Here is a 14,355-nt window from a genome sequence, read left to right as displayed (position 1 = left end):
CTGGGATGAAAAAGGTGACTAATTTGCATCCCTGTAGGTAATATTGTGTAATTACCAAAGTAATAACCAGGTAATAGCTTGTGGTAGTATGTGTGTAATAACCTTGAATCAGGGCTGCAAAATGCTAAACTCCCTGTATAATTTCATGGTCATATTAAAATAAATGTAGCCTGCATTGTGTTGACAGTAATCATCAACGCCAGCAATCATTTGGCATCCCCTAATGATTACTTCTTTATTACCACACTTTTACTTCCGTATTACCATGTTATTACAGAGTTGTAATGTAAAGCATGGTGGGTATTGAGCTATATGTGCATGTGTGTGTATATGTATATGTGACTATTATACGATTCTTCCAGTCAATTGAATGACTGTGGCATGATAAAGTGGCAGTACAGTACTAAAGGTCCTTACACACCAGCGTTATTTTCGTGCGATTAATAATATTTATCAAACCTATATCAGTCATACCAACGGCGAAGTTATGCTGAGTGTTATTGTGCAGTTAATCTTTTCAGACCAAGGTTGATTTTTGAGAAATTCACTTTCGACGCGTGCCGTACGTACACATCTGTTGCTGTAATTGACAGGTGGGACAAAATTAGCATCGCAATTTGGCGCTGTATACTCGCATCGTGTAACAGCCTTAAGTTTGATTGATTCAGATGGCATTGAAGTAAAAGGTGACAGGACAGGGGAAAATGCAGGGAAACAGGGTTGTCACAGCGGCAGATAAGAGGAAGGACAATTAGAGTAAGTCTATCGCAAAATGGGCGGCTGGTAGATATTGAAGATAAATCATGCCAAATATACTGCAACACATCCAGGCAAATAGACATAAGGAAGAAAGAAAAACATTTTATTTGCCAAAATAGTCAACAATATGCCATAGAACAAAGGCAACACATAAAAGTAGAACATAAAATTCTCTCATGTTTGAGTAAAATTAACATCTTTTCATGTAAACATTTCCAAACACAAAACAAGTAAGACATCTTCAGTTTCCCTCTACTGTAGCTCTTATCCTTAGAATAATAAGACATTAAAATGAGACATTGCCTCTGATGAGAAGAGTCACATTGGGAGAGGCTGGCTTCACTCTGCAGTGGTTTGGAGGCAGGTGTGGTTTGGAGGCATGGAGGAGGAGGGGATAAATAGCTGGCGAGTGTGAAATTCGATACCCACAGATCAGCACAGAGGTCAGTCTTCTGTCTCCCAGATCTATACTGGCTGGCTGTGGTGTAGGATAGCTGTGACGCCTGTTCCCAGATCTATACTGGCTGGCTGTGGTGTAGGATAGCTGTATACTGGCTGGCTGTGGTGTAGGATAGCTGCGACGCCTGCAGCTCAGACAGCAGCAGACAGTCACTCTCCAGGCAAAAAATAACCGTGCAATTAGGGTTGGGCAGTAATAAGTGAATACCTTATACTGAGGTATTTGAAAATGAATAATTAATTAATTAATCAAAAGGTATCCATTTCATTACATCATTAAAAAAAAAGGTAATGCTGTGCAATGTGTGCATATATAATGAAAGCCAGACTTTGTGTCCAGACAGTAGTCTGTGTGGTTGAAGATGCTATGAAAGTGATGACAGGACTTGTTGTAAACAACGTGTAATTAACGTGTAATTTGTCAAATAAATAATCTGTCAAAAAAGACAAACTATTTCGAAGCGAGACAAGAGACCATAATGGGGCGTCATGTGACAGACAGCTGCTGAGCAACAGAAACCCCACATCTGTCTGTCTCTGTCTTTGCTTCACCATTTGTAAATATTTTTAAAGGTATCAAACATACCGCCCAACCCTACTTAAAATGCACAGAAGACAGCTGAATGTAAAGTATTTTTCTGATTTTCCCCCATTTCCTCTCTGGCCAATTTCCCCCTGCTGCCCCACCCTCTGCCGATCTGGGGAGAGCCGTAGACTAGCACCCTGTTTCCTGCGACACATGCGCCAGTGGCCAGCCACTTCTTTTCACCTGACAGCGGGGAGCTTCACCGGCGGGACGTAGCACGTGGGAGGATCGTGCTATTCCTACCAGTTCCCTTCCGCCCCGACTGACCAGAGGAGGCGCTATAGTGCAGCGACCAGGACACATACCCCCCAATCTGGCTTCCCACGCCCCAGAGGTAACAGGGGGGTGCGAAGTCTGCGAACCTGTGACCCTCGTGTTGGTAGGCAGGGAATCTACCGCTACACTTTCCCATCATTTTCTATCATACTGATCGATTCTGATCCAAATCGTATTAGGTGCTTACTTACATCTTGCTTGCCTCTGTGCTTTTAAAAACCACATGTTTACAATCAAAACACTTCAGTTGCTGGTAAAGGAGAGCAACTTACTGTACCAGCCACCAGACACAAATGACAGGGCTTTTGCTCGTGCCTGGTGCGGTAAGCTGCTCAAACAGTATTGTTGGTTACGTAAAAATTCAGTCAATTCTCAATTTCTGTTCAAATCAATCACAGCTAATAAAATGGTTTTAACTTGACAACACAGAGGCCATTTACACCTGGCGTTAACATGCGTTTTCTGCCATCAGATTGCAGACATGGTTGTCCTCTCAATCCGCATAAAGTTGTTGTATCCAGATTGAGAGGACACATTGCATTTACACTTGTGTTCAATGTGTACTACACAATGCATCCCTGACCACCTCCGGAGGTGGTTTGGCCGATCAGATCGCAATCCTTCTTCAATGTGTTTCGGGGGGTGTTTACACCTGTAATTTCAAGTACGGTAATAAAACACAATCTGATTACAATCTGATCACAGAAAACGCATGTTAACGCCAGGTGTAAATGGCCTCATAAACATTCTAAATGGACCCTAGATGACTTCCTGTTGCAGTGTTTGCTAATACAACAGCTGACAGGAAATAAGCTCGGTTTCAAATGAAGCAATAATCCCAGAGAGGCCATGGCTTACAGTGAGGACACCTCTTAGCCGTTGTAAAATCAATGTAAAAGCACAGTGAAAAGTGTCTCTATCCTGCTGTGTTAGCTGTAGCTGTGTTAGCTGTAGCTGTGGTGAGAAGAAGCATCGGTAAAAGTCCCTGAGTTACAAAGAGATTTAGCAACAATGCTGGAGGAAACTGTACGGAATGAAGAGCGCAGAGCAGACTCTGGATCTTCTCTCCACTCAGAGCAGACTCTGGATCTTCTCTCCACTCAGAGCAGACTCTCTGGATCTTCTCTCCACTCAGAGCAGACTCTCTGGATCTTCTCTCCACTCAGAGCAGACTCTGGATCTTCTCTCCACTCGGTTCAGCTCACTTTCATTAGCTGACACCAGCAGCCCTATAAGTCTCTCTCTCGGTCGGTCCTCAAAAAGTTCACCGTGCTTTAGCGGGCCACAGTTTTCACCCTAGAAGACTGAAATTTGGCATGGAGGTCAAGTGTGTGTGTGTGTGTGTGTGTGTGTGTGTGTGTGTGTGTGTGTGTGTGTGTGTGTGTGAAGCTGCGTTAGTGTATCTGCCAATCGGCTAAAAGAGGGCGGGGGGGGGGGGGTTAAAAATAAAAAATGCAGGATGGTAGGGGCAGGGCAGGAGGCTGAAATTTGGCATGGAGGTCAAGTGTGTGTGTGTGTGTGTGTGTATATGAAGGTGTGTGTTTGTGTTCATGCCACTTGGTTAAAAGGGAGCGGGGGGGGGAGGGATTTTGAAATGCAGGGTGGCAGAGGCACAGTAGAGTGGGCTGCCCCTGCCACCCTGCACATCTGCATAGAGTCACAACTATTGCGAATTCGCGCTCGTTATTGCAGCATCCCTGCCGCTCCTCGTCAGGAGAGGCAGGAATCCAGGTGCTGGTTGATCTTGGACTCCTGCACCTTGGCTCGGCACACAGGACAGCTGACCGTCAGCCAGGAAGACGAGGAGGAGGAGGAGGAAGCAACATCTGCCCTGGCCGACTCCCTGCCAGCTGCTGATTGGCTGTCTACAGACTCCCTGCCGGCTGCCGATTGGCTGCCTACAGCCTCCCTGCCCGCTGCTGATTGGCCACCTACAGTCTTCTGGAAGAAGTTGAAGATGTCGGCCGAGCCGCTGCGGTCGTCCCATGGCCTCTTCCTCGACGCGGGACCTCCGCCACAAGCTCCTAAGATGCTGTCGCTTCCTGTCACAGAGTCATTGGCGTATTTGGATTGCGTGGGTTTTGCGGGGCCAGATGTAGTTCCTGTTTGAACCACAGGGGGGTATCTCGAGTGGTTGGCTTTGCTCGGACTCGCCTTGGATGTGGTTGGAAAAGAAGAAACGTGGGCACTTTGTTGTTTGGAGAAGGGGGAAGAGGCAGAGATAGCGCTGTCACTACCCCCGGCTGATGCTGGCACTTCTCGTTTTGTCTCTGCTGGGGGGTTTGAGATGCTAGATCGGCTCTCGCCCTTCTTGGTGTCCATGTTGTTGAAGAGCTCTTGAAGGGACCTTTGCTTGGTTTTGGGGATTTCTACTCGGCCGCTGTACGGCTTGACAGTCCTGTGGGGTTTTGGTATTCTCACTGGTGAGCCGTTGATGTTGACGAAGACTCTAGTGTTACCGACGGATCTCTTTACGGGTGGCTTCACCTGGCCACCGGAGAGCCCTGATCTGATGGAGGGCAAGGCGCCGGAGATCGGGAGATCCAGGCCAGAAGGAACAGGGGAGGGGAGGCCCTTAGGCGAGGATGGGGGGGAGGAGAAGGGTTTCTTGGGAGAGGAGGCGGGGCTGAACACGGGTCTTTTCACAACGGGCCCTGGTGGTTTGTGAGAAGGGGAGGAAGCTGTGGAAGAGTGGGAGTTTCCTCCAAGCAGGAAGCCTTTCCCGCTAAATGGGATAATGTTCCGGATATCCTGTAACCCAGAAGAACCTGAGGAGAGGAAAAGGATCAACAATAAGTGAGAGGTCTCTTCATAAAAATCAGATTTTGGTGAACCAGTGTCATCAACGTACCATTTGATATGTGTAAAACTTACAGTGAAACCTTGCCTTAAAGGCGAACTTCACATGATGTTACACATCTCCAAAAAAAAAACACTGGTCCACAACTTAACTCAACTCAACTGAAGTTGAAGTAACTGTCAAAGTAAATGAATGCCTGCAAAACGGTTTAGAGTTTTTATGTGTGAGATCATGCAAAACAAAATCAGCATTGTTTTTTGGTGAAGTTCTCCTTTAAGGACCTGCTAACCCAGCTAAGCCACCTTCATGAGTCTGGCTTTCAGAGTTTTAGTTATTCCAGATGCTTTCCCTCCCTGACGAGAATACAACACTGAATACTTGTACTGATCAAAATATTGACTATCAGTACAAAAATATCAGTTACTGGCTACTTCAATTCAAAAACATCTGTCTTCAAAAACCTATATCAGATCCCTAGTCTCTCAACAGACATGTTGGCTCCCGCAATTTGCAAATGCTTCCGCCTACCCATTAACGCGATATCTCAGGAATGCCATGACGGAATTTCATCAAATTTGCCTCAAACATCAACTTGGACTCAAGGATGATCTGATTAGATTTTGGTGGTCAAAGGTCAAAGTCACTGTGACCTCTCGAACGCCATTTTCAAGCTTGTTAACACGATATCTCAGGAATGCCATGACGGAATTTCATCAAATTTGCCTCAAACATCGACTTGGACTCAATGATGATCTGATTAGATTTTGGTGGTCAAAGGTCAAAGGCCAAGGTCACTGTGACCTCTCAAACGCCATTTTCAAGCTTGTTAACGCGATATCTCAGGAATGCCTTGACAGAGTTTCATCAAATTTCGACTTAGACTCAAGGATGAACTGATTAGATTTTCGTGGTCAAAGGTCAAGGTCACTGTGACCTCACGAATGCCATTCCCAAGTTTGTTAAAGCGATATCTCAAGAACGGCTTAATGGAATTTCTTCCAATTTGGCTCAAACGTCGACTTGGGCGCAAGGATGAATGGATTACATTTTAATTATCAAAGGTCAAAGTCACTGTGACCTCTCCAACGGCATTTTCCAGCTTGTTAACGCCATATCTCAGGAATGCCTTGATGGAATTTCATCAAATTTGCGTCAAACAGGGCCGGTAAATTAAGAGGTCGCCCGCTCAATTGGCCGGTTGGAAATGTGCCAAATAAATAAATCCCTGATATAAACTAGCCTAATCTTGTGTGATCTATAGCCTAAGTGATGTTGCCAATAGGCTACAACTTAAATATAGACTTGTATACATAGCCTATATATTTTTTTTCGCCCCGCTGCTTTGTGGAGTGTTTGGTGAAAAAAGGAAAAATCTAGCAGACGATGTCTGTTTAACTGTAGCCCGCCGCCCTTCACCATCCGCACACTGCGCTGCAGCAGCATCCCGGGCGGCGGGCGGCCGACAGATCTTTGGTGAGATCAAAATGGCAAAGCACACATTGCACACTGGGCAAGTTCTTTTTAAAACGTTATGATGGTGCAAGTAGGCTACTTCAGCCGAGGCCAGAAAGACGACAGAAAAGCGTCCCGCTCCTGCTACTCCTGAAGAAGAAGAAACAGAAGAAACACTGCGGCCGCCACCGCCAAAGGCAAAAAAAGAACGAAAGATTGAACGCAGAATGGCAGGAGAAGTTCCCATGGGTTAGACTGAAAATGTGGATGTAAAAGATAAATGTTCTGCAGCATCTGTGAAAAGGTGGGTAAGAAAAACAGCTTCACCAAAAGCTCTATCAATCTGAGAGCATCTGCACGCACGCGCACCACACCAGCTGCTCATTAAACGTGACAGCAAAGTGGCATAAAACACACTGATAAAGCCACCAAGTCGAGTAAAGAAGACGCCCTTATATCGATAAAACACATTTTTTGGATGATTGCATCATAGCCTTTGTTTTGGTGTGTTTCATTGCTGTTTAAATTATATTTCTGAACGTAATTTCAAACAGAATTAATTAATTAAATAACGAGCGGTGAGGCTTGCCTCGCTTCCTTTACACTGCAAGCACCGCAGTGCATAGAAATAATAAACGGCAACAAAAATGATTTGAAAATGAAGATTTAATTTGCTAAAAATATGTTATGTATTTCAAAAATGATTACATCGATCTTTTTTCAATACATTTTGACTGGGCCGGTAAATATTCTATAAGGCCGGAATTTTGGAATGATACCAGCTGCATTGGCCGGCCAGAAAGAATCCTTGCGGAATCCCTGTCCACAACATCCAGCTGACAAACTAGGCAAAAGCCCTGTTGTCATGTATGGGTGTTATTGCTGAAGATAGAAGGTAAGGTTGATCACCTGTAGTTGTACTGGACGGCTTTCCACTTCCTAAGGCCTTCTTCTCTGGGATCTTCTTGTCCTTGGTACCGTCCTTCTTGCCATTCTTCTTGTATCCTTCAGGCTCCTTGACCTTGGTGTAGGTCCCCCCGCAGGTCCTCTGGTGATCCGCCCACCAGGGGTCGTGGGCAGCGGGCGCCCGGTTCGTGGCCCTCTTCACGTAGCCGAAATAGGGCTTGCGGTTCTGGCAGGGCCCGTCGCAGCGCCACCAGTGCTGCCGGTACACCTCCACCTCGTCGTGGAATGAGTGGTACACCTGAACAGAGAGAGAGAGAGGGAGGCAAGAGAGAGTGAATGAGAGAGACGTAGTTCTGACTGATAACATTTACATCCCCGTAGGACATGAATGTCAGAATTGTAATGACACTTTCATCTGATTGTTCATAACTTACTTAGAATTTACCTTTCCTAAGTCCCACCCCTTTTTGCTTTGCACTCCAATAGAAGTTGAGAATTTCCCCATTCCTGTTATACTAATGGCTCATTTCCACCACATATAACAGCACAGTACAGCTCCACTCTATCTGGTATTACTCGGCTCGACTTGATATAGACTCTGTTTCCATAGCAAGTTTACTTGCCTCCGCCCACACCTGGTCGTCAATGGGACCGCATATCTGCCCTCCGCCCATTGCCGAAGTAGGCTATAAGTATAACGTTAAAATGAAATCAATACACGGAACTTTTAAACTGATTATGAAATACTGGTGCCTCTAAATGACCTACAGTGTACATGGGCAAATGTGACAATCGGCTAGGAGAATGGATATCACTTTGTTGTTACTCAAACTCACATGCATGCACTGCGCGGGGACGGGAGAGGCGCTACGAGGAGAACCCCAGCGGCAGCTCAACAGGCAAGACCGCGGCTTCGCCTGCGGCCTAGCGGAGGCAACTACAAAGGGCTTCCCGAGGAGCGCATGTTAAAGCTGAGCAAGGAGATCGATTTTATTTCACCAGCGCCGAAGGCAGCAACACAAAAGAATGATGGAAATAACATAATATAAGAGAAGGTAAGCCCCCACTAAACTGGTATGCAGCGCTGCATTGACAGTCAGACAGTAAACACGATTCTGCCTGACCAATCAGTCGTCTACAATGTTTTCACGTCACCGTATGAACCCGGGTTCGCAGAATAGAACCCCGACGAGGCAGGGACCAAAAGTAGCACGACTCAGCCTCAAATCTAACCGAGCTGGGCCGGTTTTTACCGGTGGGATGAGACCATTTATCGAGTCGAGCGGAGCGGGACCGCGCTACTAGCTGCGGTGGAATTGGGCCATAAGTAGGTACTGTATCACTGGACATGTCAGAGATGGGGACTTGGACTTGAGTCACACACGCACAGTGACTTGTGAAGAATCTTTATTGTTAATTATATATTTTTTGGGTGCATTAACATAACATTAAGAAATGTCTACTGTCATCCAATCAATACTGATACTGTATGCTAATAGATAAAGGAGTGAGGATAACACAGTACATGCTTTGAATTCCTTAGTTTTAACTATGCAGTGTTCTTCTAAGCCACACATGGGCTAAATACAAACATTTTTTTTTTTTACAGTGCACCTGAACACAACATACAAGATACCTGCTGAATAAGTGTCCAAATGTTCATGTCATTCTGGCCAATACTCCACTTCTGTTAAAACATTTCAGTCTGGAATATGGAATAGGCTATCTTTCAATAATCTTTATGACTAAAAGGCTAAAAGTAATCTCAGCCCTGGGGCATGGGGCGTGGGGCAAAATGCGGCCCCAGGGCCAGACTCAAAGAAAAACAAAACGACCACCAAAAACTCAATAAAAGGCAGAATTATGTTAATAAATCTCATCTGCTACAGCCATTGGATTGTTATCACGATTATATCAGGAGATGAACAAGAAATTACAAATCACAATGGGAGAGAGGGTTAAAAATAGGGAGACTCCTGTGATAATCAGGAGTGTTGGCAGGTATAATCTCCAATGTGTGGCCCTTCGCTTACTTGATGTAAGTCAGTATGGCCCTCGGGGAAAACATGTTGCCCACCCCTGTTCTAAGCAGACCGGATGGGATCCAGCAGAAGACAGAAAGCTCATCCATAAGAGACTTGAGACTTCTTGGACTTGTGACCAAGGACTTGAGACTTGCAAAAAAATGACTTGTGAGCATCTCTGGTTCAAATTCATCACAAAGTCATTGTAACACAATCTTCATGGACATATTACATTGTTGATTGATGCATAAAAATATGACATCCTGCACCTTTCACTTCATTGCACCTTGCGCTGCCTTGCCAGTGTTCTCATTGTTGTTAAGCAAGGTTTAGAGAAAAAAAACGGCCTGTTTGTCGACGGGTAGTCTCGCTAGCCAGCCTCTCTTCCCTTCCGTCAGAGAGTCTGGCGCCGCAGGTTTCCATTGTGGGATTGCGAAAAAAAATGCTCTGTTTGGGTTAACCAATCATCCTCGTCTTGGGCGGTGCTTAGCGTTAGTGCCCTTGGAAAATAGTTTCGGGGTGGAACTTGTGCCGAGCAGGCCTTCTTTATTGCACAATCCAAATTTTCTTCAAAACTTGCCATTTTCAGCGTGTAGCAACGAGTTAGCCTGTAGGTTTCTGCCGTTTGCTTTCTACGCTAGCTAGTTAGCGTCGTTGTTTTCACATTCGGCGGCCGGGAGCATTACAGCGACACACATGGGAGCGGAAGCCGCTCTGATTGACATGGTCGGAGCCAATGAGAGAGCGTGACAGAGCTTGCAAGCGGGGGAGCGGATATCCTGCTGCCACCGAAACAGCCGTTCGAATGGGAGAGCAGCTTTAGAGCAGGGGAGGGCTCATCCCTGTTGCCTGTTTCCACGGCGCCAGACTCTCTGAGGGAAGGGAAGAGAGGCTGGCTAGCGAGACTAGTTGACGGGCAACAGATGACGCAAGGTACAAGCGGGGGTATGCTTGGCGTCCAAACTGCAGTATAGAGGAAAAGAGGACACCGTACCCAGACCTGAGTTTTATGTGTGTGTACTGTGTAGTCATGTTTATAGTCATGATGTCGGGGGACTCAATATAGATAAATTGATTTATTCTATTATTAGTTTAGTTTATTTGTTTAGCACAAATTAAGGTACAAATCTGTGCAAGGTGGGAACGAAGCCTTTGCAGGCTTGTACAGAGTTCCACACCTTAATTATGCACCTTTATTATGCAAACCCAATGAGTCCTCTATAAGTTTTTTAGCTCTTTTTGCAACTGCTGCGCCTGTTGCTTAATGCACTTTTATACTCTTTTTTTTAAGTTTTGTTGTGATGCTTTTAAATGTCCATTTTATTCTCTTCTTTTATTCTTTTATTTTCCTGTGATGCATTTTATGTAAAGCACTTTGAATTGCCTCTGTATGAAATGTGCTATACAAATAAACTTGACTTGACTTCTCCTTTCAAAATTATATTATTGTTGCTCCTTATTGCTCATCGTTGTTTTTCTTTTTTCAAATGACATTATCATTGCTCTGTGTGGATGTGCTATCTAATGCTATGTTTCAGTTGTTGCTTGCTATTTTTATGCCCTGTGGAGCCTCCTGGCGTAATAATTTCACACGAGTGTACTTGTGCAACTGCAGTGACAAACATACACCTTGAATCTTTAGCGTTTATCGTTAGCTAGCTAGTCAGCTAGCATTTTCCTAACATGAGCTAACTTAAGATTATACACAATGTAATGTGTCAGTGAATATTGCGATACCAATGTAAGATGATAGTAATGTTACTTTTGAACATATACCCGTTATATCTAGTATAACAGGAAAGGGGAAAGTTGACCGTCGAGGTTCTGCCGGTGGAGTGAAAAGGGAAAGGACTTGGTGAAGGTCAATGGAAGCTTAGTCTATTGTGACACTTTTTGTGTCACAATAGACTAAGCCTGTATGATCTCTGGATGAGACCATCATGTCTCTCTGGATGAGACCACCAGCTAATATGGAAGTTGCACCTACACTAATTTTGGTCCCGCAGGCCGTGTTGATCCTGTTCATGTGTTTACAGAACTCGGGTCCGTGTCCCTCTCTGTCTCGATTGTTCTGGGTCACAAAGAGCAGCGCGTGGATCATTTCATGGAGGAGAGTCTGGTGGGAGAGATTTTGAACAACACGTTACATACATATCATAAACATGCATATCATCGCTGTTGTGCCAGGACCTCGAATGTCACTTTTTTACTTTTTGTCATAAATCAGTGCCATTGGTCACCCTTCACGTCTCTGTGTGGTTTTTACCAAATGCAACCAATGGAAAAGCATTAAAACGAGCTTGTGAGTAAATCTCGTAACGCCATTCGCCCTCAATCTGTCAGTCAAACCTCGAAATTCGCCCCCTACCTCCGTCTGTACCCCCCCCCACGCAGGACAGTAAACCCGGAAAAGTCACACGGCAGACGTGCTGTGTATTTCTCATATCGTTTTGACTAATCCTGGCTTCCTCTGACGTTAATAGATCAATAAAATGTTTTCCAGTTATTCCTAGGCTGCAAACTTGTTTTAACATGCAAATCGGAGTGGTTTTTGACGAGAATAAAGTAACGTTAACGCTACGTTATGTCAGACTGTTCTCATCCCAATGCCAAATCCCCCGCCTCGGCCATGAGAGGCGAGGGGCACTGCTGCTGCTGCTGCGCGCGCCCCCGCGGCCCGGAGCTTGGGACTCGTGCATGAGCATACCACTCTCTCCCGCCTGACTGGCCGGGAGAGAGTGCTTCCAAGTCGGACTGATAATATAAACAACATCATTTGAGCTTATCCAGGTAAGATATTAATAAAGTAATGACACATTCAGCGGGAAACTAACTATAATTAAGACATGTACCAACTTTGACGACGTTTGGTTCAGTATTTTAAGAGCAAACAGGTTTTTTTTACTTCCTGAAAAGTTGCTGTTTTGGAGATTCGAGGTCCTGGCGCGACAGCGACGATATATAATAACAGGTTACATATAATATCATAAACATACGTAACAGTTCTGTGCATGATTTTGTATGACCTTTATTGTCTGTCTATCTAGGAAGTTTTGACTGAGCAGACTTGTTCTTTTTCAGCACTTCCAGCTCCATGTGCAGTTTCTCACATTGTAGCTTGGACCTGGGAGACCGCTACATCCAGTCTTCTACTGGATACAATATTAATATTATTTACAATATTAACTAGCCTATTCATGTTTTCTGCATGCATCACTAAATCAATGGAAAACTATTTTCATTATCCTTGAATATTGAGAGAATTGCACAGTTGTCGTCAACTCTAATAATGCTTAGTTACAGACAGTAGACTTGATATAATAGGCCTATGGTAGGTAGCTGAGATAACCCTATGTGAAACTGTATTCTTAAAAACTACCCATAGGCCTAATTCTTTACACTAAAAGAAATTGGGACATTTGAAAGTGTTATTATTTATACTTATTATGCATTGCTTTTCTTTGTCTGGCCCACTTGACATCTCTCTGTAAGGTAATGATCCACCTCACCTGCACCAGGTCTTTCCTGGGTCTCAGCTTCAGCAGGGGCTCGCTGAGTCTGATTGAGCACAGTCCACCTCGGCCCTCATAAGAGCACACACCAGCACATCTAAAGGGAGGGGAGATATATTAGGACACATACTTCTTTCAAACCAAGGTACATATGCCCCATCAAATGTAACCCAAGGCTTTCTCTGAATCATTGAGCCACTCTTTCATTTGACATGCATGTTAAAAGCAGCACGTCGATTCAACTTAACGGCAACATTAACTGCAACATTCCAACATTTTTGAATGGAGTTTGGTGTGAGATTCTGTGTAAGAAAGGGGTAAGGAATGTGTGACATTATGTGCTCTAGTTACTTGCCTTGATATGCAGATTATACATAGACATACGTTCCCCAGTAGTATGAGGGGATTTATGTAATTTGTGTGTGTGTGAGAGAGAGAGAGAGAGAGAGAGAGAGAGAGAGAGAGAGAGAGAGAGAGAGAGAGAGAGAGAGAGGTGACTTACAGTAACCTCGCGTCACCAGGCTCTTCTCGGCGAGAAAGAGCCTGGCTCCCGCCCACAATTGATTTTGTCACCCTACTGGTTCCCGCCTAGAGCCCGCCCTAGACCGGATGGCAGCGTTTCTAGCTCGTCAACTTTCACGTTAACTTGACAATTTGACCCAAGTATCAGAATCCTCTTTCACCGTTTTGACCGGTGTGTCAGGCGGTGGTGGCGGAGATGCCATATTGCATAAACGTTTTGTTTTATGTAACGCTAGCTTTGTTTTGATCAGACTCTAGTTTAGGTAACATCACCGCGTCAAGCTAACGGCAACAAAGACGTTGTTAGGCGCATTGCCATCCGGTGTTAATTCTGGGTCCGGGGTTTACGCCCCCATGACAAAAAGCGGGGTGGAAGGTGCCCAGACTAGACTTACAGTGTCATTCTTTGGCTCCATTTGACCTCCACGCCGCTGAGTTTACCAAAGAAGAACATGCTGTTGAACTGCAGGAACATGGCTCTGACATCGGGGTTGGGGTCCAGCATCTCCCAGGACGCGTCCACGATGGACAGCGGCATCTCGGGCTTGCCCCCCGGCGGCACATCATCGCTGCCACGGCCCGTTACCTCCACCTTTCGCTTCTTACTACTCTGTCCCAACAAGCCCTCGTCATTATCACAGCTGTCTGGTGGTGGAAACAGCGACGCGTCGTATTCACTGTCAAACTGCTCCTGCAGCTGCATGGCCAGCACAAAGTCCTCATCCATGTCTTGTCAACACAGCAGGCGACTGGGGACGAGTTCATTAATGTTAGCTAACGTTGTTAGCTAAGTGAACTAGCTAACGTAGCTAGCACTAACCCAAGTTACAGAGAGATGTCATCCGTAGCTAGCGCTAACCCAAGTTACATGGAGATGTCATCAAGTGGCATCACTTAGCGTTAACGTTACGTGCTGACAAGTCGCATAACGGTTATCACATCACATTTATTTTTCAGAACGTACGTTATTATCCCAGTGATGACTGTCTCAGTCCAAAGCTAGCGCCAACTTCGCATTATCGGTGTCAAGACAGCCAGAATACAAACAGCACTTCCGGT

General features: G+C 45.1%; 1 protein-coding gene across 1 annotated transcript; it reads right to left on the bottom strand.

The window, feature by feature from the left end:
• Positions 1-3,790: 3,790 nt before the first annotated feature.
• On the bottom strand, positions 3,791-14,023 carry sprtn (SprT-like N-terminal domain; the record flags this gene model as incomplete). The annotated part of the gene is made up of 5 exons (XM_083642889.1): positions 3,791-4,848; positions 7,242-7,536; positions 11,250-11,378; positions 12,772-12,871; positions 13,692-14,023. 5 exons carry the CDS (start codon positions 14,021-14,023, stop codon positions 3,791-3,793), a joined length of 1,914 nt encoding a protein of 637 aa, XP_083499015.1.
• Between the last annotated feature and the right edge of the window lie 332 nt (positions 14,024-14,355).

This window comes from Poromitra crassiceps, assembly GCF_964638095.1.
Source record: "Poromitra crassiceps genome assembly, chromosome: 9".
NCBI lineage: Eukaryota > Metazoa > Chordata > Actinopteri > Beryciformes > Melamphaidae > Poromitra > Poromitra crassiceps.
This window is presented reverse-complemented; position numbering and strand designations above follow the sequence as displayed.